This window comes from Archocentrus centrarchus, unplaced genomic scaffold (assembly GCF_007364275.1).
Source record: "Archocentrus centrarchus isolate MPI-CPG fArcCen1 unplaced genomic scaffold, fArcCen1 scaffold_55_ctg1, whole genome shotgun sequence".
In the NCBI taxonomy this organism is placed as follows: domain Eukaryota; kingdom Metazoa; phylum Chordata; class Actinopteri; order Cichliformes; family Cichlidae; genus Archocentrus; species Archocentrus centrarchus.
The window spans coordinates 129,236-153,212 of record NW_022060277.1 but is presented as its reverse complement, the minus strand read 5'-3'; the positions used below and the strand labels follow the sequence as shown (position 1 = coordinate 153,212).

At 43.3% G+C, this 23,977-nt stretch overlaps 2 protein-coding genes across 3 annotated transcripts in view; one reads left to right on the top strand and one right to left on the bottom strand.

The window, feature by feature from the left end:
• rnf166 (ring finger protein 166) overlaps positions 1-3,692 on the bottom strand; it is a 31,041-nt gene extending 27,349 nt beyond the window's left edge. The window contains exons 1-3 of one of the 2 annotated variants that reach the window (XM_030725476.1): positions 3,632-3,692; positions 1,700-1,788; positions 1,330-1,535 (exon numbers count right to left, since the gene is read on the bottom strand). In XM_030725476.1, coding sequence (XP_030581336.1) covers positions 1,330-1,535; positions 1,700-1,788; positions 3,632-3,677 — 341 coding nt within the window. In that variant the 5' untranslated portion in view covers positions 3,678-3,692. Of the gene's footprint in view, positions 1-1,329; positions 1,536-1,699; positions 1,789-1,877; positions 1,992-3,631 lie in introns of those variants that run through there. The other variant, XM_030725478.1, reaches the window with a different exon arrangement.
• On the top strand, positions 3,453-11,367 carry LOC115777545 (cytoplasmic tRNA 2-thiolation protein 2-like). The gene is made up of 13 exons (XM_030725475.1): positions 3,453-3,728; positions 4,995-5,069; positions 5,647-5,725; positions 5,869-5,928; positions 7,210-7,270; positions 7,374-7,483; positions 7,641-7,885; positions 8,145-8,280; positions 8,378-8,509; positions 9,132-9,223; positions 9,352-9,449; positions 10,875-10,973; positions 11,229-11,367. The coding sequence occupies exons 1-13, from the start codon at positions 3,676-3,678 to the stop codon at positions 11,330-11,332; spliced, it is 1,344 nt and encodes a 447-aa protein (XP_030581335.1). The 5' UTR covers positions 3,453-3,675; the 3' UTR covers positions 11,333-11,367.
• The last annotated feature ends 12,610 nt before the right edge of the window (positions 11,368-23,977 follow it).

The window sequence follows — 23,977 nt, the reverse complement described above, 5'->3', positions numbered from 1 at the left end:
CGTGCTTTACACCACTGCATCAACACTCTGCAGTGACCTTGGTGATGGAAGGCTTGGATGCAGCTGCCATGGAAACCCATTCATGAAGCTCTCACTGTTCTTGAGCTGATCTGAAGGTCACATGAAGGGTGGAGGTCTGCAGTGATTGACTCTGCAGGAAGTTGGTGACCTCTGTGCACTATGACCCTCAGCATCCTCTGACCCCACTCTGTGATTTTACAGAGAGCCTACCACTTCATGGCTGAGCTGTTCCCAATCACTGCCAATTTGTTATAACAGCTGACTGTGGAATATTCAGCAGTGACTGGACTTGTTGCACAGGTATCATCCTATCACGGTACCACGCTGGAGTTCACTGAGCTCCTGAGAGCGACCCATTCTTTCACTGATGTTTGTAGAAGCAGTCTGCATGCCTAGGTGATGTATACAGGAGTACGTGATGTGTCCAATTAAAACAACTGATGTGAACACAACAAGTCTTGCCAATGTGCTTTTGTGCGCTGCTCTTGAAATGATTCCTGAGCTATCTAAGCACACTGAAGGACTGACATTTCTTTCCCAGTCCTTTCAGGAGTGTTAGAAATAGATCAGAGCTTAACTGTGGCCAAGTGGGTCTCTCTAGCACAACATGTACAAAAATAGAAACAGAAATAATAAACTAAATGCTGAAGATCTAAAGTTATTCTTCAAAGCAGAGAGTGACAGGTGATGAGACAGTTCAGGTTAGAGGGAAAACTGTTGGAAGAAATCCATTTAATCAAAGAGCCAAGGCTCAGTTATGTAGCAAATGAGACATTTTACAATGACAAAATGATGAATAACACTTTCAACTGAATATTTTCCTACCTGAAATCTGCTGTAGTGGAATATTTATATTTTTTCTTTAAACTGACAGCGTTTTGTGCTGTTATATTTTAAAATTATTCCATATGAAATATTGAAGCTATTTGTAGTTTATTCTGGCATGTTAAACCGTTTGTAGCATATATATATATATATATATATATATATATATATATATATATATATATATATATATATATATATATATATATGTATGTAATTCGTCTAATATATGTGTATATGTGTGTGTTTATCATCCCAATAATAAAACAAGCTCACACATCTCTGTAGTGAGTGCAGTCAGGTGTGGGGCCGTGTTCACTGAAGATGAACACTTGCATCAACAGTATAAACCACATGACCGGCTACAAGCAAAGAAACACACACGTTCTCTTACAAGTGTCTGCTTCAGCAAAGCACCGCACTGTAAGTCAGCCGGTTCTGTCCACGCACAACAGCACACATCAGAAGAAGTGGCTACTTTACGTGTGAGCGCAGCTGGCGATGCTGACGGGCTTATGGTAGACCTCCAGGCAGATGGGACAAGAGAACTGGCTCTCGATGCTCTCCGCCGGGGCTGCCAGCGAGCCTGGGCCGCTGCTTGGCTGCTGCTGCTGCTGCTGCTGCTGGCGGAGCTGGGAGCTCGCCGAGACAAAGCTCCTAAACATCGCCATCATGGAGCCGCAGACAACCTGCAATTGTCGACAAGAGCTCACTGCCCGAAAGAGGAAGCGGTCCAAGTATTCAAACAGCTCGTAGTTAGCGCATTATCCGTACAGCAATTTGAATATATGTCCTACATACATAATGGCTTCAAACTGCTTGACATAAAATCATCTCCTGAGTAAAGCATTACTTTTCTCTGGATGGAGGAGACATGCCGAAGAAGTAAACATTGGGAGCAGCGACTGTTGGCGAGTGTCAGGACGATGCCGCGAGGATGACCTGAATAATAATAATAATAATAATAATAATAATAATAATAATAATAATAATAATAATAATAAATCAGAAAGCTGAATCTATGAACTCACGGAGGGCACCTAATGCCAGACCCACTCGGTTGTCAGATTATGGATTTTGGGAAAATGCCAGTGAGTGCTCGTGAACGAGACGAGCAGCCACAACAAAAAGCCTGCACGCGCGCTGCTCTGTGGAAGTTGAAGTTCCGCCATTCTTTACTTCCGGCAGTCTGCGCGTCTGTGGGACTGCAATCCCAGAAATCCGTGCAGAGGGGAAAGTCTTCCAGGCCAAGAGTCTCGAATAAAAAACCTCGCGTTGTCACCATTTCTTTCTAAAATTCATTAAGGTAATATTATCACAGGTTCATTAATAGGTTGCAGACGTGTTGTTCAAGCGCTTCGAGTGCTCAGCAAGAAAAGCGCTGTATAAGAACTAATCCATTTACCATAAATGAGTTAATTATTATTAAACCAGCCATCAGCAGGGATAATATTGTATATATGCAGGCTGGTGCATTCTAGTCCAAGACAAGAACTCTGGCATATGTATTTGAATACTTGTGCTCATTTGTCTATTTTTAGGCTATTATAGCGATTTTCTCTCTTAAAGTGGTACTGCAATTATTTTGTATTGTTCCCCAAAGTGTATGGACCTGTTTTTATTCACTCCACCATCTCCAGTCTTTTCAAAAAGCAATGGGAGTGAGGGCTAAATACAAACAAAATTTATAGTTTCAAATCATTTAAACAGCATGTTAAATAAAGAAAAAAAATATACTAATAACGTTACCATATCAAATAGTGACTCTCAGAGATGTTATAGTTTGGTACTTAGTTTATTTGCTTACATTTTTGAAATTTTATAAGCCTCCTTGTATTATTTAGATTATTATTTAAAGACAGGAACAACACAACAGCGGTAAGAGTTGTAAAAACATTCCACAGCATTAGATCCCAAGCACACATTTTTACCAAAGGCAGTTGGGATAGGCTCCGGTCCACCTGATTCCATAAACTATTATCACGCTGGATGAGTGGATTGGAAACAGGTCAGTAACATCATTCAGTGTAAAAACAACATCCCAGCGTCTGCCATTCATGGCAAAGATAGTTTAAAAAACATCTCCAAGCATAAAATATAAAGAGAGAGAAAGATTTTATCATCTACAGTAAATAATATCATTAAAAGATGATAAAATCTTTCTCTGGAAAGAGGCTGGAAACCAACACTGAATTTCCTGTTGAATGGATGCATCAAAAACACACAGCTCTGGATTCTGCAGCTTTTGCAGCAACAAACCACATCTTGCATGTATTTCAGCAGCATGGCCACACATAGAACAGTCTGAGCGCTAAACTGGCCTCCCATGCATTTACCTACTCTGAGGACTGTTAATATTTATGTACATTTGTATGCTTATGTTACCTAAATAATATTTTGACTACAGTATACTTAGAGTGTTTTGTGATAGTAGCACTTTCACTTCTTCTTTTCAGATCACGGGAGTGACTCATCCACCTGTATGTGAATAATGTGAATAATGATAAAATGGGTTCTAGAATTTTTTTAATCTAACGCACCCTCCACGCCAGCAGGTGGCAGTACGCACCACTGTGCACCGACGGTCCAACATGAAGAAGAGCATTTCCCTACGTCATCATTCGGACTCGAGACTGTAGGAACCGGTTTACTTTGTGAATAAAGTTACTTCAGATATTCCGCTAAGTAGCAGCCGGTGTTTGGCAGAAATCTCAGTATAAATCGTTACGGTTGTCTTCGCGCCTGTTTTCAGTGGAAATAATCTGCTGCTGAAGATTTCACCGACCTGAAAGTTGGAGCTCAGTGTGGCTGTGGAAGCTCAGCGCGGCCATGTGTCAGGTGGACGAAGACTACGGAGAGCTGGAGCGCGCCGCCGTTCCTAGGTATGAAGGCGCTGTCTGAGTCTGTCACCGCACCGGAGATGTTTTACATGTGCTGTGTTGTGCTGCCATCTTTGGGGATGGGACGGGGGGGGGGGGGGGGGGGGGGGGTTTGACACGATGCTTCCAGCAGTGAGCCTGATCAGAGGATAACAATTCAATCCAATTTTATTTATATAGCGCCAAATCACAACAAACAGTCGCCTCAAGGCGCTTTGTATTGTGGGTAAAGACCCTACAATAATACAGAGAAAACCCAACAGTCAAAACGACCCCCAATGAGCAGCACTTGGTGACAGTGGAAAGGAAAAACTCCCTTTTAACAGGAAGAAACCTCCAGCAGAACCAGGCTCAGGGAGGGGGGGTCATCTGCTGAGGGGGGAGAAAAGACATGCTGTGGAAGAGAGCCAGAGATTAATAATAACTAGTGATTAAATGCAGAGTGGGGTATAAACAGAGTAAATAAGGTGAATGAAAAGAAACAGTGCATTATGGGAACCCCCCAGCAGACTAGGCCTATAGCAGTATAACTAAGGGAGGGTTCAGGGTCACCTGATCCAGCCCTAACTATAAGCTTGATCATAACATTTCTGAGCCTGAATGTTTAAAGGTTAAAGATGCTCCGGGGGTTGGGGGGAGAACCTAACTGTTGTTTTATGCATATTCTATCCTTCATACACCGGAAGTCATGCTTCCACTTCTGTCAGCTGTTGTTTTGACTCTTGACTTTTCAAAAGCTCCTCCTCTCATCTGAGTGTCTCAGCCTTTAGAAAATGTAATTACAGTGATGGAGTCTGAGAGAGATCCTCCAGATCTTCTCGTGGCCTCCAAAGTTCTGTTTCTTTCTATTTGGGACAGCAAAACCTGCAAGCTGAAATATTTCCATACAATTCCTGAAAAGATATTAATAAAAATGGAAAATCCCAGAGACAACATATCTAATCATGAGTGTGTGATTGAGTGTTTTGAGAAAAAGTTAGTAGACATTTAACTTTAACGATGTGTTTTGTCAGTGTTTGTAGCATACATGGGAGGAAGGAGAGCTGTGGGGGACTGGGTCACCCCATTCCACTAGAACAGCCTTAATGCCCCTTTTATCGGTCCTCCAAGTCTTTGGAACGCTACTGCAGAGACCATGCTAGCAAAACGTCCCCACAGCATAACAGAAACTCTAGATCCCCTCACTGTGGAAGACAGTAGGCTGTATCTGTCACTCATCTGTGCCATAACTTTATTTTTTTTTAAGATGTCTGTTCCTCTGTTTATTAGTGTTTCTAAGAAATGTGTCAAATGCAAAGAGGCGCCTGCAGCTTTGGTCATCAGAGCAGGAGATGCATACTGCAGGTAAGATGTGCAGCACTGATGGATCCATATGATGTTACATTGAGAGTTGGTCTGTGGTGGCTGAGATCAGGAGTTTTTGAGGTGAGAAGCCCGAAGACGTCTGATCTACTTTTAGTACTTTTTAGTTCAGGGCAGGGTTGACTGGGTGGTCAGGGTTTTCAGAGCCCTCCAGAGATGCTCTTTGAAGTGTGCTTCAGGTTAAAATTAAACCTTCACCACATTTAACTCATGAGCAGTCTGGAGACTCTGTTCTCCCTGTGCCAGGTGGGTTTTCTCCAGATGCTTTGCTTTCTCCCACAGCGGACAGCCGTGCATGTCAGGCTACTCGGTGATTCTAAAATGGTTGTAAGCACTGAAACAGTACAGTGAATACTTATGTAAATGGAACATTATAGTATTTTCCTGTGTTTTGTTTCAGAACTTGATAGAGTGTGAAAACTTTCAAGTACACTAGATGGGGTTTAAAAGAAACGTCCTTTTAAACAGGGAGAGGTGTGAGGTATCAGGTGTGTGTGTGTGTTCACATGGTTTGAGGAGACGTGTGTCTTTGCTCACGTCGTTTTTCTGTCTGCCTCAGGGTCTGTTTCAAGGATTACTTTATTCACAAGTTCAGAGCTATGCTGGGCAAAAACAGAGTCATCTTCCCCGGAGAGAAGGCAAGCCGTGTGCTTCATTTGTTCATTCCATCTTCTGTCCTGACTCAACATGACGAAACTCGCTTTGCTGCATTTGATCACACCCAGAATAATCAGCAACAGCTGTAACAGTGTGTGTGTGTCTCCTCTGCCTGTTGTTGCAGGTGCTGCTGGCTGTATCTGGAGGTCCTTCTTCCTGTTCGATGCTCAGACAAGTTCAAGAGGTCTCTTTCCCACTAGTCACAAGTAACCATGGAAACACTATTGCACGAGTGTTCCTGTTTAGTTAATGGTCTCAGTGTATTGGTAGACTTTCCTCTTCAAACACAGTAACCCAGTGTGTGGTTGGGTTTCATGCAGTGTACTTCAACTACACATACTACTTATTGGATAAAGATGAGTGCTAACACACAGACTGCAAACAGCTTTTAGTAGTTTTTCTACTATTAGTCTTTCAATTTTAACAGGTGTGAAAGTATTTGGATAAACTGGCATAAATATAGTATAAAGTTTATCTTCAGTACACTGATGAATATCCTTCACTGCAGCTGTTTATCATCGTCACTTTCATCGTGAAGTAACTCCGACTGGGCCGAAGAATCATCAGTTTGTTTGTCCTGCTCAGTGTTTGTTTGGGGTTATTTTATCTGTATTTTTAAGCACCATCAGTTTTGTAGTTCTATATAGTTTTGAATCCATGTTTACCTGTGAGCAGGCACACATAGACAGACACAAGTGACCTGATATCTTTGTTAGCCAGACATGCACATGCCAAAACACCACATCCACCATGTCCAACAGTTCTTTTAATCTAGAACTGTCAGGCTGTTTTCTGGAGAAGTCTGATGTGTTCCTGTCCATCACTGTAACCAGGGGTTTGCACCATGCTGTAAACTGTATTTGTAGTGATGAAGGCGCCTCCTTGATTGCGGGCTCTGACGGTGGTCTGTCTTCCTCTGTGTTTTTGATTTGTGTAGATGTTGTGAAAGATTCTGTGATCGTCCACTTTAGTTGTTTTCTGTGGTCTTTGACAGCAGCACCAAAAGGCCTGAAACAAAAGTCCTTCTCTTTAATGTGTTGTTGATTTCAGAAACTTTTGCTCTCTCTGATGGTTTGTTTGCTTTGTAAGCCTAACGATGGTCTCCTTCACATATCTTTGGACCTCATATGAGAATTAACAGCTACCAATGCAGGTTCAACACTTGGAATCACCTCAGTATCTTTTACTTGTTTAATTTGTCATAGAGCAATGAGAGCACAGGCCTCACGTGGCCATGAAACTGTTTCCAATTACTCTTCAGCATCTTAAAATTGAGGTCTGTAGCAGCGCTTTTGTTAAACCTCTTGAATTAACGCTGAAAATCAGCATTTTGGAAACATGATTGTGCGATTTTAAAGTCCACTGTGATGGTGTTTAGAGGCAAAATTACAGCAATTGTGTCATTGACCAAAACTTACAGCACTGACTGCAGTTTCATGGAGCTGAAAATGTTTCTTTGTCACAGGGTCTGAGTCAGAATGCTAACAAGAAGTTGCGGTTCTTGCCTGGTATTGCCTACATCGATGGTAAGTTACATTTGATCTAAATGTAATATGGAAGTGTAATTTTGCCATTTCTAAAATGATTCTGGCTAAACCAACTTCAGCAGGTGTGTGTCTCTGTCCCCAGAGGGTGCTGTGATCGGTCAGTCAGTGGATGAGAGACAGAGGACGGTGTCTGAGCTTCAGGCACTGTTTAAAGCTACCGGTTTCCCCTTCTACATCCTGCCTCTGGAGCAGGTCAGTGCAGGACTCTTAACGTTAGTGAGACTGGATCACACGTGTACCGCAGTCTGAATGGCTGCTGTGATATTAAGAAAAAGATTTCATTAGCGCATGATTTTTTATTTTTTTCAACATCAGGCTTAGTATAAAATATTTACCAATGTTTGCTAAGGTTCTGGACCTTCCCAGTTCAGTTGTGGCGACTGCTCCGTCACCCTCAGAGCGACCTGCCACAGCCTACAAAGCAGCCGTGGATCACTTCGTTCAGAGCGATGGCGCCAACTTGTTGACACAACCAGAGGAACTGGAGGAGAAACCTCTGCCTCTGGTTCAGGAGTCCCGCACACGTTTGCTGCAGCAGCTGATTGGCTCTGTGAACACACTGACGGCCAGAGAAGATCTGCTAAACAGATTAAGGTCAGCCATCTTGTTGCTTCTACTGTTTGTGCGAGTCACACACCACCATCAGCTGCATGCATTTGTAGCTTAATCAGAGATGTTTGTTGGGGATGGTGATGATAGCATATTTGCTGTATTAGCTGCACAGTCCCTGAGGCAGTGGAAGAGGTGCAAATGGTGACATCTCTGCGGTATACCTACTTGTGACTCGTCCACCGTGGAGTTAATGATGGGACAAAAAAAACCAACCTGACTTTACTGTGTGTTGTCCTCAAAGGCAACATCTGCTGGTGCACACAGCTCGCACTGAGGGCTACAGTAAACTGATGCTGGGAGACAGCTGCACCAGACTGGCTGTTAAACTGCTCACCAGTATATCACTGGGCAGAGGAGCACAGCTGGCTCAGGACACAGTGAGTGTTCATATTTATCTCTTAGACATGGAGAGTAAGAGAAGAAGAAATCTGTATATAAAGCAAAGGAATACACTGATGTTGTTTGTGTTAACAGGGCTTCTTGGACTCCAGATATGGTGACATAATCTCAGTGAGACCAATGAGGGACTACTCAGCCAAAGAAATAGCTTACTACAACCATATATTCAGTGTGCCTTCTGTTGTAATACCAAGTCTGGACACTAAGGTAAGATCTACAAAAAAAACAACTTCAGACCTCCTTTTTGAAAATGTCAAAAAAAAACCACACGTGTCACAGGTTACAGTCACAAATGCAAGTCCAGCTTTGCCCCAGTGGTGGCGCTACAGTGAAAATGATAATGAGACTGTACTGAGGAAGCATTGACTGCAGCTAGAGATAAAAAAGCTGATATAATAAGAACTCAGTATCAGTGTGTGTTTTTTTTTTAATATTATTTTTAGCTAAATGAACTGAGTTAGTTTTAGGCAGCAGAGGTATTTGTCACACTCGGCCTCAGGATCAGACTGAGGGGATCAGAGAAGAGGACCACCAAAGACCTGGAGAGTTTTTTTTATAGTTTATTCAGCTGATTTGCACAAGTGATGAAGATTGAGATATTATTATTACAGTATTCTTAGAAATCAAAAATTGTTGGTGTAGGTGTGAATGTGAGTGTGAATGAGTGTCTTTCTGTTAGCCCTGCTACAGACCGGTGACCTGTGCGTGGTGCACCCCTGCCTGTTGCACAGTACCTGCTGGGGTGGTCTCCGGCCGACCCCCGCACCGTTGCATGAGTTTAAGCCTCTCCGGCCTGTTGTGTTCAGTCTTGTTTTTCTCTGTTCCGCAGAAAACTGACAAGGCCAGCATCCAGCGTCTGACAGAGCACTTTGTCACTAAACTGCAGGCAGACTTCCCCTCGACAGTCAGCACCATCTACAGGTCACAGTTAAACACAACTGCTGGACATTACAGCTCATCTTCAGCAAGATACAGTTGACCTATTATTTGTACACACACTGCTTGAGAAGCTCACATTCAGTTGATAATCCAGCACATTTGTCGTGCAGGACCGGTGAGAAGCTGCAAAACGCATGTAGAAAATCCTCTGCAGGGGACCACTGTGACAGATGTCTGCTGTGTATGTGCACCCTGGACACTGCTGTGGGTGAGTGAGCCTTTTTAAAGGAAGTATACATACATACAAAGGTAAATACTGTCATTTACTGACAGAATTTAAACAATAGACTTTAGGTCAACAGTTGATTCTTGCAGTGAGTGTGGAAGAAAGCAGCAGGTATGAAGAACAGTGCCACTGTTAGGGCCAGGTGACGGACTTGGAAGTTGAAAAATGTGTAATTCCAACAGGGAAGTTGGAATTACCTGAAAGCTGTGAGAAATCTGACATTCCTCTAAAAAGTATGAAAGTGCATGAAAATCCCATCAGGAATATAGAAATATATTAAATAGGCCGGTACTGTCTGCGGATGTTCGTGGAGAATAATTTCTAAGTCGACTAAACAAGGAAAGAAACATGAGACCGACTGTCTAACAAAAGCATCCGACACCATTAACTACATTCTTCTATAATGAAGCACATTTAGTGCTGCTGAACTGAACCTGCATTATGAACACTGCAGGTTACACTCTGAACTCACAATGATGGAAAAAAGTCAAATAAACTGATGTTAAAAATGAAAACACGTTACTGTGAACGATGTTTACGCATCATTGAATATGAGAAATGAACATCTGAAAATGAATGAATTGTGACTGAAAAGTGCCGCGCATTATGAACGATGCCCGTTGTTCTACAATTCATGTCACGCGTCTCAATAACGGTTCAAATCTAAAATGATAATAAAACAATACAAACATCGAACCATCTGTTTTCTTCCACTTATCCGGGGTCTGGTCGCGAGGCTGCAGCCTGAGCAGTGGAGCCCAGACCTCCCTCTCCCCCGGCCTCCTCCAGCTTACCCCTGATTCAGACTTCAGTGCTGGATCTTATTCTTTCAGTCACTACCCAAAGCTCGTGGCCATGGGTGAGGGTAGCTTCACGCTCAGCTCCCTCTTTACTACGACAGACCGGTGCAGCGTCCACTTCACTGCAGAGGCAGCCCCGGTCCGTCTGTCGAGCTCCTGTTAAGTTATTACCATTTAATTACATTGTAAATGGACGGGATGTTATAAAGCACTTTTCTGCTCTACTTTGAGCCCTCAAAGCGCTTATACAACATTCACCCATTCACACACATTCATACGCCGGCGGCTGATCAGAGAGCAACTTGGGGTTCAGTATCTTGCCCAAGGATACTTTGGCATGCAGACTGGAGCAGCCAGGGATCAAACTGCCAACCTTCCAATTAGATCTTGTATCAACAGTGATTGTAGCTGAGAAATATTAGATTGAAGTGATAAGAGATAATGATATGGAAACAAGCGTATGCCTATGAGGCAAAACCCATTGGTAATAGTACTGATAGTATAGTAGAGCATTCCTGTAACCACTGGACATCAAGCTGTTCAGAAAGCTGAACACAGGACAGCTGCAGTGCACGACTTAAACTTTGTGTCTTTATTTTTTCTTCAGAGAAGGCATCGGCCTTCCAGGCCACACTGATTTCAGATCAGCTGTCCAGGACTAAATCTAAAGGAGGCAGCAGTACTGAAATCCCAAGACAAAGCCCAGGTACAGTTTATAATCAGTGAATGGATTTCACCTCTGCTATATTTCTTTCAGCCTTCATCTTTCTTCAGAAATATGAGCAAATAGTATATCAGTGGAAAAACACCGTTTAGCCATAAATGCTTCTTTTAAGTGTAACATCAGTCATCAGATCTAATCTGAAATGGATACCTTGTAGCGCAGCTGTGTTTCCAGAAGAAGCTGACGTGCTACGATTTTCAGGCTTCAACAGTATATGTTCATGTTTCTGTTAAACAGGGAGGCCAGAATCAGCTGCTCCCGCTGGACTGTGCTGTTCCTCTGCAGGAGGACTCGACTGTGGGAGGTCAGCACGTGGTGGAGGTTACTGTTCTTCCAAGTAAGTGTTGATTTAGTGTGTATCCGATTTATTTCTAACCCTAACCAGAGATGATCACTGACACTTGACATGCAAAATGTTGTCTAAACATTTCAGACTCATTCTTTCAGGCCCCTTTCAAACATATGTGGCAAATATTTTGCTTTATTCTGGTTTTATTCATTAAAAATTATAAACTATATGAATGCATTTGATGCAGAGGTCGCAGGAATTAGTGCACCCACTATGTTGCATAATGGGGTACAGGTGATCACTGATACATTTTTTTAAACCACTGGCAGAAAGTTGCCATCTTGTGTCATTTTTACTGAGCTGGACGTTTGGTTTGGCCTTTTATTTTAGAAAGAAAGAAATGTCTTTCTGTCTCCTGTGTGCTCACTATAATCAAGACTTCACTGTAGGGCTGCAACAGTGAATCAGTAAAAATTGATTATTAAAGGCGTTGGCAATTAATTTCATTATCAGTTCATTGTGTTACATGATTTATGTGTCACTCGCCATGTTGCACAGCCGCTTACGTCACCTGTGGCGTTTCGTCTACGCTGCTTTAAAAATGCCTGCAGAGCGAGCTGAAGGGAGGCGGAGCCAGGGTGGAGGCGCCAGCCTCACAGGAAGTTAAATACAGAAAGTAAATCAATTCTACAAATGAGAAAAAGGTTCGACTCGAGTCCTCAGAAGTGTGGGAGCATTTCAGGTTTCACCAAACAAAAACACGTGTTTCATGCACAGAAGTCACGCACAAACAACAACAAATGGCCACACCTGAGCACAGCTTTGTTCCCAGATGTTAGCATTATGTGACCTGTAACAGCAACACTGTCAGACAGCTCTGTTACACTAAGAGGAAAAAGGTACCTGAAACCAGAAAAGTGGAGCCTGCTGGACGGGAAACTGGGCCTTAGTGTTTGCATTAGCGATGCACTTATTTTTCTTTATTATTTAATTATGGTAACAGTATTCAAGCAGCAACCTGTTTGTGCACTTATCTGCTCTGTTATTCCAAATGATCCACTTCTGAATAAAGAGGTGGAAATTAAAAATGTTTTTTATCAAACTGGTTGATTATTTTTTCAATTAACCGATTATTAAAATAATCATTAGTTGCAGCCCTAGTTCACTGGTCTCTGGTCAAAACCCTGCTTATTTTAAGAATGCTATTATCCACCCACATTTAAGAAAAACCAAGCTTGACCCTACTTAATTACAGACCAGTTTATTGCTGAGGATTTAGAAAAGGTTGTAGCAGCTTACAGGTGATCTGGATAAATATAGCACTCTGGATAAATTCCAGTCTGGCTTTCACTTTTGCTCCTGCTGTTTGTTTCCAGTGACATTTTTGATGCAATGTCACTGCAGGACAATGTTCTGTTTTGTTGATGTCGGTCCTGATGTCTGCCTGTAACTCTGTGGACCACCACATTTTGCTTGATAGGAAATACTCTGTGGGTGTGTTGAGTCTGCTTTGGATTGGTTCTCCTCATATCCACCTGAACAATGGTTTTCTGTGCCACCCGATTCCATTTTGAGGCCGTTATTGTGTTTTGAGCACTTTTAAAGACAGTTCTTATCACTGCTGGGCAGTTATTTATCTTGTTTAAGCGCCAAGCTGTATCTAATGCTTTGTTTCCACTTGTACCTATGCAGCGTGACTCAACTACGTGGTTTTGTTTTTAGGGCCCGAGCACGAACTGTGCGAAGGCCCTATTGTAATTGCTTCGTTTATTATTTTTATTATTTTTATTATTAGGGCCCGAGCACGAACTGTGCGAAGGCCCTATTGTAATTGCTTCGTTTATTATTATTATTATTATTATTATTTTTTTTTTTTTTTTTTTTTTTTTTTTTTTATTATTCAGGCAAATGAATTGGCTTTTTGGGGGCTTTATCATATTCAAAAACTCATGAAACTTTGCACATGCGTCACACCTGGTGAAAATTTAAGTATTTTAATGGGCTCGGGCAAGGGCGCGCCCAAATGGCTCGCTAGCGCCCCCTAAACTGGAGCCCCACCGCTGTGTTTCACGTACATGAATGAAACTTCATACACATGTATATCATGTCCAGGCGCACAAAAAATCCTCTTGGAGCCATGCCCTAAACCCAACAGGAAGTCCGCCATTTTGAATTAATTATGCAAATTTGGCGATTTGCAGCCCTCACACTTTTTCTAATAACTCAGAGGTTTTAGACGTTATCATCTTCATATTTGGTTTGTCTAACCTACACCCCCAGGGGAATCTAAATCTCGAAAATGGTGAGTTTTTGCCAAGGGGGAGGGGTCCTTATGCCCCTTTGAACTTTGATCATTCGCCATGAAATTTTGATTGCCTCTCATTCATACCTACATGATCCAATGTGCATCAAACTTCTCCAGTAGGATGAGGGTGCCCCCCTGAACACATACATATGACAATATTTAATATCAGTCGCAGCGCCACCTAGTGGGAACAGGAAATGTCATATTTTACACTTGGAGGTCCAGCTCCAAGGTGGTTTAGCAGAACCATCTCAAATTTCACCTGGAAAGCCTTAAGAACTTGGACTTACTGTGTTTTTAAAACTGTGAGTTTTTGACAAAAGGGCGTGACCCTTATGGGACGGCAAAGTTCGATGATTCGCCATGAACACAAAAATGGCTGTAACTCAAAGCCAACTTGCCCAATCTGGCTCAAACTTCAGTGGTGTGATAAGCATGCTGCCCTGAACACATTCATATGCATAAAGTCCATAAACGTTAGAGCGCCGCCTAGTGGCAGCTCGGAATATCTTAAAATAGCAAGTTTTTTGAGTAGCCCCGGAGCTACGTTTTATCTACATGTATGAAAATGTACAGGCTCATGTAACATACTAAGACGTACAAAAAAGTCTCTTGGACCCATACCCCAAACCCTACAGGAAGTCGGCCATCTTCAATTGAAGGTGTCAATTTTTGCGATTTCCACGCCTGCTATTTGAACGAACTCGTCCTAGGGCATTTCACCCACTGACACCAAATTGGCTCCAGATCATCTACACAAGTAGCCCATCAAATATTGTGGAAATCTTTACAAAATATTAAACGGCCTTGTCACACCAGGCCATTACATTTGGCCTTTGTTTTTCTCCCTCACCACCAAAATTGTTTGTGCACTTGTTCGCACATGCTTTGTCTGATCAGGCTGAAAATTTAATCACTCATGTACACACCCAGGCTGAATCCATAACTACACATTCAAGACTGTACGCGCAATAGCGCCCCCTACAGAAGCAAATGAAAATTTGTATGACCGTCCACAGAATTAGTTTTGCTCTGAAATACATGAAATATCTTTCACCATTCCTTACAAAATCCTCATCTATTTGATAAGCCTCCTGCCCTGAACACATTGATATGCATAAAGTCCATAAACGTTAGAGCGCCCCCTACTGGCAGCTTTAAATATCATAATATACCATGTTTTTTAGCTAGCCCCTGAGTTACATTTTATCTACAGCTCTGAAATTTTGCACAGTCATGTAACATCCTAAGACATACAAAAAAGTCTCTTGGAGCCATACTCCAAACCCCACAGGAAGTCCAGCATCTTCAATTGAAAGTGTCAATTTTTGCCATTTTCAGGCCTGCTATTTGAATGAACTCCTCCTAGGGCATTTCACCCAGTGAGACCAAATTGGCTCCACATCATCTAGACAAACAGCCCATCAAAAAAGTCAATCAGACCCATGCCCTATTTTGCATGCTGGAGCCGTGACCACACCCCCAAATATTCCATTGCGTCTATGCCGAGAGCAAAAGATACCTTTTCCTATAAAAGAATTCAACTTTCTAGAGACCCATCACGATCACAAAACCTCCGAGTGCGGCACGGGTCGACGAGCGCCACAGGTCGACGCGCGCGGAGTGCGAGGGCCCGATATCACCGCTTGCGGTTTTAATTAGGGCCCGAGCACGAACTGTGCGAAGGCCCTATTGTAATTGCTTCGTTTATTAGGGCCCGAGCACGAACTGTGCGAAGGCCCTATTGTAATTGCTTCGTTTATTATTTTTTTTATTTTTATTATTATTCAGGCAAATGAATTGGCTTTTTGGGGGCTTTATCATATTCAAAAACTCATGAAACTTTGCACATGCGTCACACCTGGTGAAAATTTAAGTATTTTAATGGGCTCGGGCAAGGGCGCGCCCAAATGGCTCGCTAGCGCCCCCTAAACTGGAGCCCCACCGCTGTGTTTCACGTACATGAATGAAACTTCATACACATGTATATCATGTCCAGGCGCACAAAAAATCCTCTTGGAGCCATGCCCTAAACCCAACAGGAAGTCCGCCATTTTGAATTAATTATGCAAATTTGGCGATTTGCAGCCCTCACACTTTTTCTAATAACTCAGAGGTTTTAGACGTTATCATCTTCATATTTGGTTTGTCTAACCTACACCCCCAGGGGAATCTAAATCTCGAAAATGGTGAGTTTTTGCCAAGGGGGAGGGGTCCTTATGCCCCTTTGAACTTTGATCATTCGCCATGAAATTTTGATTGCCTCTCATTCATACCTACATGATCCAATGTGCATCAAACTTCTCCAGTAGGATGAGGGTGCCCCCCTGAACACATACATATGACAATATTTAATATCAGTCGCAGCGCCACCTAGTGGGAACAGGAAATGTCATATTTTACACTTGGAGGTCCAGCTCCAAGGTGGTTTAGCAGAACCATCTCAAATTTCACCTGGAAAGCCTTAAGAAGTTGGACTTACTGTGTTTTCAAAACTGTGAGTTTTTGACAAAAGGGCGTGACCCTTATGGGACGGCAAAGTTCGATGATTCGCCATGAACACAAAAATGGCTGTAACTCAAAGCCAACTTGCCCAATCTGGCTCAAACTTCAGTGGTGTGATAAGCATGCTGCCCTGAACACACTCATATGCATAAAGTCCATAAACGTTAGAGCGCCGCCTAGTGGCAGCTCGGAATATCTTAAAATAGCAAGTTTTTTGAGTAGCCCCGGAGCTACGTTTTATCTACATGTATGAAAATGTACATGCTCATGTAACATCCTAAGACGTACAAAAAAGTCTCTTGGACCCATACCCTAAACCCTACAGGAAGTCGGCCATCTTCAATTGAAGGTGTCAATTTTTGCGATTTCCACGCCTGCTATTTGAACGAACTTGTCCTAGGGCATTTCACCCAGTGACACCAAATTGGCTCCAGATCATCTACACAAGTAGCCCATCAAAAGTTATTCATGGTTTTGTAGAATATTGAACGGTGTTGCCATGGCAACCCTCTGAATTTGGACTTTTTTCAATTTCAAATTCACAGAGATTCTAAACATCAGCCCCTGGGCTGTGCTTTCTCTATGTACCTGAAAATGTGCCTGCTGATGTAAGATGCTAACATCTACAAAAACCTCTCTTGGACCGATAGCCCAAACCCAACAGGAAGTCAGCCACGTTTACTTTAAAGTGTCATTTTTGCAGCATTTTCGCCTTTTTCAGGCCTTTTTGCCTCAACTCCTCCTAGGGCATTTGACCCAGTGAGACCAAAATGGCTCCAGATCATCCACACAAGTAGCCCATCAAAAGATATTCATGGTTTTGTAGAATATTGAACGGTGTTGCCGTAGCAACCCTCTGAATTTGGACTTTTTTTCCATTTCAGGCCCAGATAGGTTCTAAACATCAGCCCCAGGGCAGTGCTTGGTCTGTGTACCTGAAATCGTGCATGCTGAAGTAACATCCTAACACGTACAAAAAAGTCTCTTGGACCGATAGCCGAAATCCAACAGGAAGCCTGACATGTTCTAATTAAGGTGTCATTTTTGCAGCATTTTTCACATTTTTCAGGCCTGCTATTTGAATCATCTTCTACTACAGCTTTTCATCCAGTCACACCAAAATGGCTCCAGATCATCTACACAAGTAGCCCATCAAAAGATATTCATGGTTTTGTAGAATATTGAACGGTGTTGCCGTAGCAACCCTCTAAATGTGGGATTTTACTCATATACCACAGTGCACCAAATTGTTACATCTCTGACATACATTGTCCGATCTGCCTCAAACTTCACAGGCTTAATGGGAGGGTAAGGGAGACCGGACACACCCCTCTATCAGCTTTGTTTCACACTCATAACGCCACCTAGTGGCAACAGGAAATCAGTAGGACACTGATACTCATCATCCTATGGTCATTACAGTTTCATTGATGGCTGCAGGCATTACATAGAGCATTGTGACATATTAATTAGTGGGCACTCACCGACGCCACCTAGTGGAAGCGGGAGACGATCGACGCGAAGTACGGCTAGCCTGCTGAGCCGTCAGCAGCCGGGTGAGCCAGCTACTCTCTCGTCTGCGAGAACCTCCGAGCGCGGTTCGGCTGGAGCGTGCCACGGGTCGACGCGCGGCTTGGCTGGAGCGCGCCAGGGGTCGACGCGCGCCGGGTGCGAGGGCCCGCTCATCGCCGCTTGCGGCTTTAATTATTATTATTTTTTTTTTTTTTTTTTTTTTTATTATTCAGGCAAATGAATTGGCTTTTTGGGGGCTTTATCATATTCAAAAACTCATGAAACTTTGCACATGCGTCACACCTGGTGAAAATTTAAGTATTTTAATGGGCTCGGGCAAGGGCGCGCCCAAATGGCTCGCTAGCGCCCCCTAAACTGGAGCCCCACCGCTGTGTTTCACGTACATGAATGAAACTTCATACACATGTATATCATGTCCAGGCGCACAAAAAATCCTCTTGGAGCCATGCCCTAAACCCAACAGGAAGTCCGCCATTTTGAATTAATTATGCAAATTTGGCGATTTGCAGCCCTCACACTTTTTCTAATAACTCAGAGGTTTTAGACGTTATCATCTTCATATTTGGTTTGTCTAACCTACACCCCCAGGGGAATCTAAATCTCGAAAATGGTGAGTTTTTGCCAAGGGGGAGGGGTCCTTATGCCCCTTTGAACTTTGATCATTCGCCATGAAATTTGGATTGCCTCTCATTCATACCTACATGATCCAATGTGCATCAAACTTCTCCAGTACGATGAGGGTGCCCCCCTGAACACATACATATGACAATATTTAATATCAGTCGCAGCGCCACCTAGTGGGAACAGGAAATGTCATATTTTACACTTGGAGGTCCAGCTCCAAGGTGGTTTAGCAGAACCATCTCAAATTTCACCTGGAAAGCCTTAAGAAGTTGGACTTACTGTGTTTTCAAAACTGTGAGTTTTTGACAAAAGGGCGTCACCCTTATGGGACGGCAAAGTTCGATGATTCGCCATGAACACAAAAATGGCTGTAACTCAAAGCCAACTTGCCCAATCTGGCTCAAACTTCAGTGGTGTGATAAGCATGTTGCCCTGAACACACTCATATGCATAAAGTCCATAAACGTTACAGCGCCGCCTAGTGGCAGCTCTGAATATCTTAAAATAGCAAGTTTTTTGAGTAGCCCCGGAGCTACGTTTTATCTACATGTATGAAAATGTACAGGCTCGTGTAGCATACTAAGACGTACAAAAAAGTCTCTTGGACCCATACCCCAAACCCTACAGGAAGTCGGCCATCTTCAATTGAAGGTGTCAATTTTTGCGATTTCCACGCCTGCTATTTGAACGAACTTGTCCTAGGGCATTTGACCCAGTGAGACCAAAATGGCTCCAGATCATCCACACAAGTAGCCCATCAAAAGACCCTCTGAATTTGGACTTTTTTCAATTTCAAATTCACAGAGATTCTAAACATCAGCCCCTGGGCTGTGCTTTCTCTATGTACCTGAAAATGTGCCTGCTGATGTAAAATGCTAACATCTACAAAAAAGTCTCTTGGACCGATAGCCGAAACACAACAGGAAGTCAGCCACGTTTACTTTAAAGTGTCATTTTTGCAGCATTTTTTCGCCTTTTTCAGGCCTTTTTGCCTCAACTCCTCCAAGGGCATTTGACCCAGTGAGACCAAAATGGCTCCAGATCATCCACACAAGTAGCCCATCAAAAGATATTCATGGTTTTGTAGAATATTGAACGGTGTTGCCGTAGCAACCCTCTGAATTTGGACTTTTTTTCCATTTCAGGCCCAGATAGGTTCTAAACATCAGCCCCAGGGCAGTGCTTGGCCTGTGTACCTGAAATCGTGCATGCTGAAGTAACATCCTAACACGTACAAAAAAGTCTCTTGGACCGATAGCCGAAATCCAACAGGAAGCCTGACATGTTCTAATTAAGGTGTCATTTTTGCAGCATTTCTCACATTTTTCAGGCCTGCTATTTGAATCATCTTCTACTACAGCTTTTCATCCAGTCACACCAAAATGGCTCCAGATCATCTACACAAGTAGCCCATCAAAAGATATCATGGTTTTGTAGAATATTGAACGGTGTTGCCGTAGCAACCCTCTAAATGTGGGATTTTACTCATATACCACAGTGCACCAAATTGTTACATCTCTGACATACATTGTCCGATGTGCCTCAAACTTCACAGGCTTACTGGGAGGGTAAGGGAGACTGGACACACCCCTCTATCAGCTTTGTTTCACACTCATAACGCCACCTAGTGGCAACAGGAAATCAGTAGAACACTGATACTCATCATCCTATGGTCATTACAGTTTCATTGATGGCTGCAGGCATTACATAGAGCATTGTGACATATTAATTAGTGGGCACTCACCGACGCCACCTAGTGGAAGCGGGAGACGATCGCCGCGAAGTACGGCTAGCCTGCTGAGCTGTCAGCAGCCGGGTGAGCCAGCTACTCTCTCGTCTGCGAGAACCTCCGAGCGCGGTTCGGCTGGAGCGTGCCACGGGTCGACGCGCGGCTTGGCTGGAGCGCGCCAGGGGTCGACGCGCGCCGGGTGCGAGGGCCCGCTCATCGCCGCTTGCGGCTTTAATTAGGGCCCGAGCACGAACTGTGCGAAGGCCCTATTGTAATTGCTTCGTTTATTATTATTTTTTTTTTTTTTTTTTTTTTTTTTTATATTATTCAGGCAAATGAATTGGCTTTTTGGGGGCTTTATCATATTCAAAAACTCATGAAACTTTGCACATGCGTCACACCTGGTGAAAATTTAAGTATTTTAATGGGCTCGGGCAAGGGCGCGCCCAAATGGCTCGCTAGCGCCCCCTAAACTGGAGCCCCACCGCTGTGTTTCACGTACATGAATGAAACTTCATACACATGTATATCATGTCCAGGCGCACAAAAAATCCTCTTGGAGCCATGCCCTAAACCCAACAGGAAGTCCGCCATTTTGAATGAATTATGCAAATTTGGCGATTTGCAGCCCTCACACTTTTTCTAATAACTCAGAGGTTTTAGACGTTATCATCTTCATATTTGGTTTGTCTAACCTACACCCCCAGGGGAATCTAAATCTCGAAAATGGTGAGTTTTTGCCAAGGGGGAGGGGTCCTTATGCCCCTTTGAACTTTGATCATTCGCCATGAAATTTTGATTGCCTCTCATTCATACCTACATGATCCAATGTGCATCAAACTTCTCCAGTAGGATGAGGGTGCCCCCCTGAACACATACATATGACAATATTTAATATCAGTCGCAGCGCCACCTAGTGGGAACAGGAAATGTCATATTTTACACTTGGAGGTCCAGCTCCAAGGTGGTTTAGCAGAACCATCTCAAATTTCACCTGGAAAGCCTTAAGAAGTTGGACTTACTGTGTTTTCAAAACTGTGAGTTTTTGACAAAAGGGCGTGACCCTTATGGGACGGCAAAGTTCGATGATTCGCCATGAACACAAAAATGGCTGTAACTCAAAGCCAACTTGCCCAATCTGGCTCAAACTTCAGTGGTGTGATAAGCATGCTGCCCTGAACACACTCATATGCATAAAGTCCATAAACGTTGGAGCGCCGCCTAGTGGCAGCTCGGAATATCTTAAAATAGCAAGTTTTTGAGTAGCCCCGGAGCTACGTTTTATCTACATGTATGAAAATGTACATGCTCATGTAACATACTAAGACGTACAAAAAAGTCTCTTGGACCCATACCCTAAACCCTACAGGAAGTCGGCCATCTTCAATTGAAGGTGTCAATTTTTGCGATTTCCACGCCTGCTATTTGAACGAACTTGTCCTAGGGCATTTCACCCAGTGACACCAAATTGGCTCCAGATCATCTACACAAGTAGCCCATCAAAAGTTATTCAGGGTTTTGTAGAATATTGAACGGTGTTGCCATGGCAACCCTCTGAATTTGGACTTTTTTCAATTTCAAATTCACAGAGATTCTAAACATCAGCCCCTGGGCTGTGCTTTCTCTATGTACCTGAAAATGTGCCTGCTGATGTAAGATGCTAACATCTACAAAAAACTCTCTTGGACCGATAGCCCAAACCCAACAGGAAGTCAGCCACGTTACTTTAAAGTGTCATTTTTGCAGCATTTTTCGCCTTTTTCAGGCCTTTTTGCCTCAACTCCTCCTAGGGCATTTGACCCAGTGAGACCAAAATGGCTCCAGATCATCCACACAAGTAGCCCATCAAAAGATATTCATGCTTTTGTAGAATATTGAACGGTGTTGCCGTAGCAACCCTCTGAATTTGGACTTTTTTTCCATTTCAGGCCCAGATAGGTTCTAAACATCAGCCCCAGGGCAGTGCTTGGTCTGTGTACCTGAAATCGTGCATGCTGAAGTAACATCCTAACACGTACAAAAAAGTCTCTTGGACCGATAGCCGAAATCCAACAGGAAGCCTGACATGTTCTAATTAAGGTGTCATTTTTGCAGCATTTTTCACATTTTTCAGGCCTGCTATTTCAATCATCTTCTACTACAGCTTTTCATCCAGTCACACCAAAATGGCTCCAGATCATCTACACAAGTAGCCCATCAAAAGATATTCATGGTTTTGTAGAATATTGAACGGTGTTGCCGTAGCAACCCTCTAAATGTGGGATTTTACTCATATACCACAGTGCACCAAATTGTTACATCTCTCTCATACATTGTCCAATCTATTCCAAACTTCACAGGCTTAATGGGAGGGTAAGGGAGACCGGACACACCCCTCTATCAGCTTTGTTTCACACTCATAACGCCACCTAGTGGCAACAGGAAATCAGTAGGACACTGATACTCATCATCCTATGGTCATTACAGTTTCATTGATGGCTGCAGGCATTACATAGAGCATTGTGACATATTAATTAGTGGGCACTCACCGACGCCACCTAGTGGAAGCGGGAGACGAACGACGGGAGGTACAGCTAGCCTGCTGAGCCGTCAGCAGCCGGGTGAGCCAGCTACTCTCTCGTCTGCGAGAACCTCCCAGCGCGGTTCGGCTGGAGCGTGCCACGGGTCGACGCGCGGCTTGGCTGGAGCGCGCCAGGGGTCGACGCGCGCCGGGTGCGAGGGCCCGCTCATCGCCGCTTGCGGCTTTAATTATTAGGGCCCGAGCACGAACTGTGCGAAGGCCCTATTGTAATTGCTTCGTTTATTATTTTTATTTTTATTATTATTTTTATTTTTATTATTATTCAGGCAAATGAATTGGCTTTTTGGGGGCTTTATCATATTCAAAAACTCATGAAACTTTGCACATGCGTCACACCTGGTGAAAATTTAAGTATTTTAATGGGCTCGGGCAAGGGCGCGCCCAAATGGCTCGCTAGCGCCCCCTAAACTGGAGCCCCACCGCTGTGTTTCACGTACATGAATGAAACTTCATACACATGTATATCATGTCCAGGCGCACAAAAAATCCTCTTGGAGCCATGCCCTAAACCCAACAGGAAGTCCGCCATTTTGAATTAATTATGCAAATTTGGCCATTTGCAGCCCTCACACTTTTTCTAATAACTCAGAGGTTTTAGACGTTATCATCTTCATATTTGGTTTGTCTAACCTACACCCCCAGGGGAATCTAAATCTCGAAAATGGTGAGTTTTTGCCAAGGGGGAGGGGTCCTTATGCCCCTTTGAACTTTGATCATTCGCCATGAAATTTTGATTGCCTCTCATTCATACCTACATGATCCAATGTGCATCAAACTTCTCCAGTAGGATGAGGGTGCCCCCCCTGAACACATACATATGACAATATTTAATATCACTCGCAGCGCCACCTAGTGGGAACAGGAAATGCCATATTTTACACTTGGAGGTCCAGCTCCAAGGTGGTTTAGCAGAACCATCTCAAATTTCACCTGGAAAGCCTTAAGAAGTTGGACTTACTGTGTTTTCAAAACTGTGAGTTTTTGACAAAGGGCGTGACCCTTATGGGACGGCAAAGTTCGATGATTCGCCATGAACACAAAATGGCTGTAACTCAAAGCCAACTTGCCCAATCTGGCTCAAACTTCAGTGGTGTGATAAGCACCCTGTCCTGAACACACTGATATGCATAAAGTCCATAAACGTTAGAGCGCCGCCTAGTGGCAGCTCGGAATATCTTAAAATAGCAAGTTTTTTGAGTAGCCCCGGAGCTACGTTTTATCTACATGTATGAAATGTACATGCTCATGTAACATACTAAGACGTACAAAAAAGTCTCTTGGACCCATACCCCAAACCCTACAGGAAGTCGGCCATCTTCAATTGAAGGTGTCAATTTTTGCGATTTCCACGCCTGCTATTTGAACGAACTTGTCCTAGGGCATTTCACCCCACTGACACCAAATTGGCTCCACGATCATC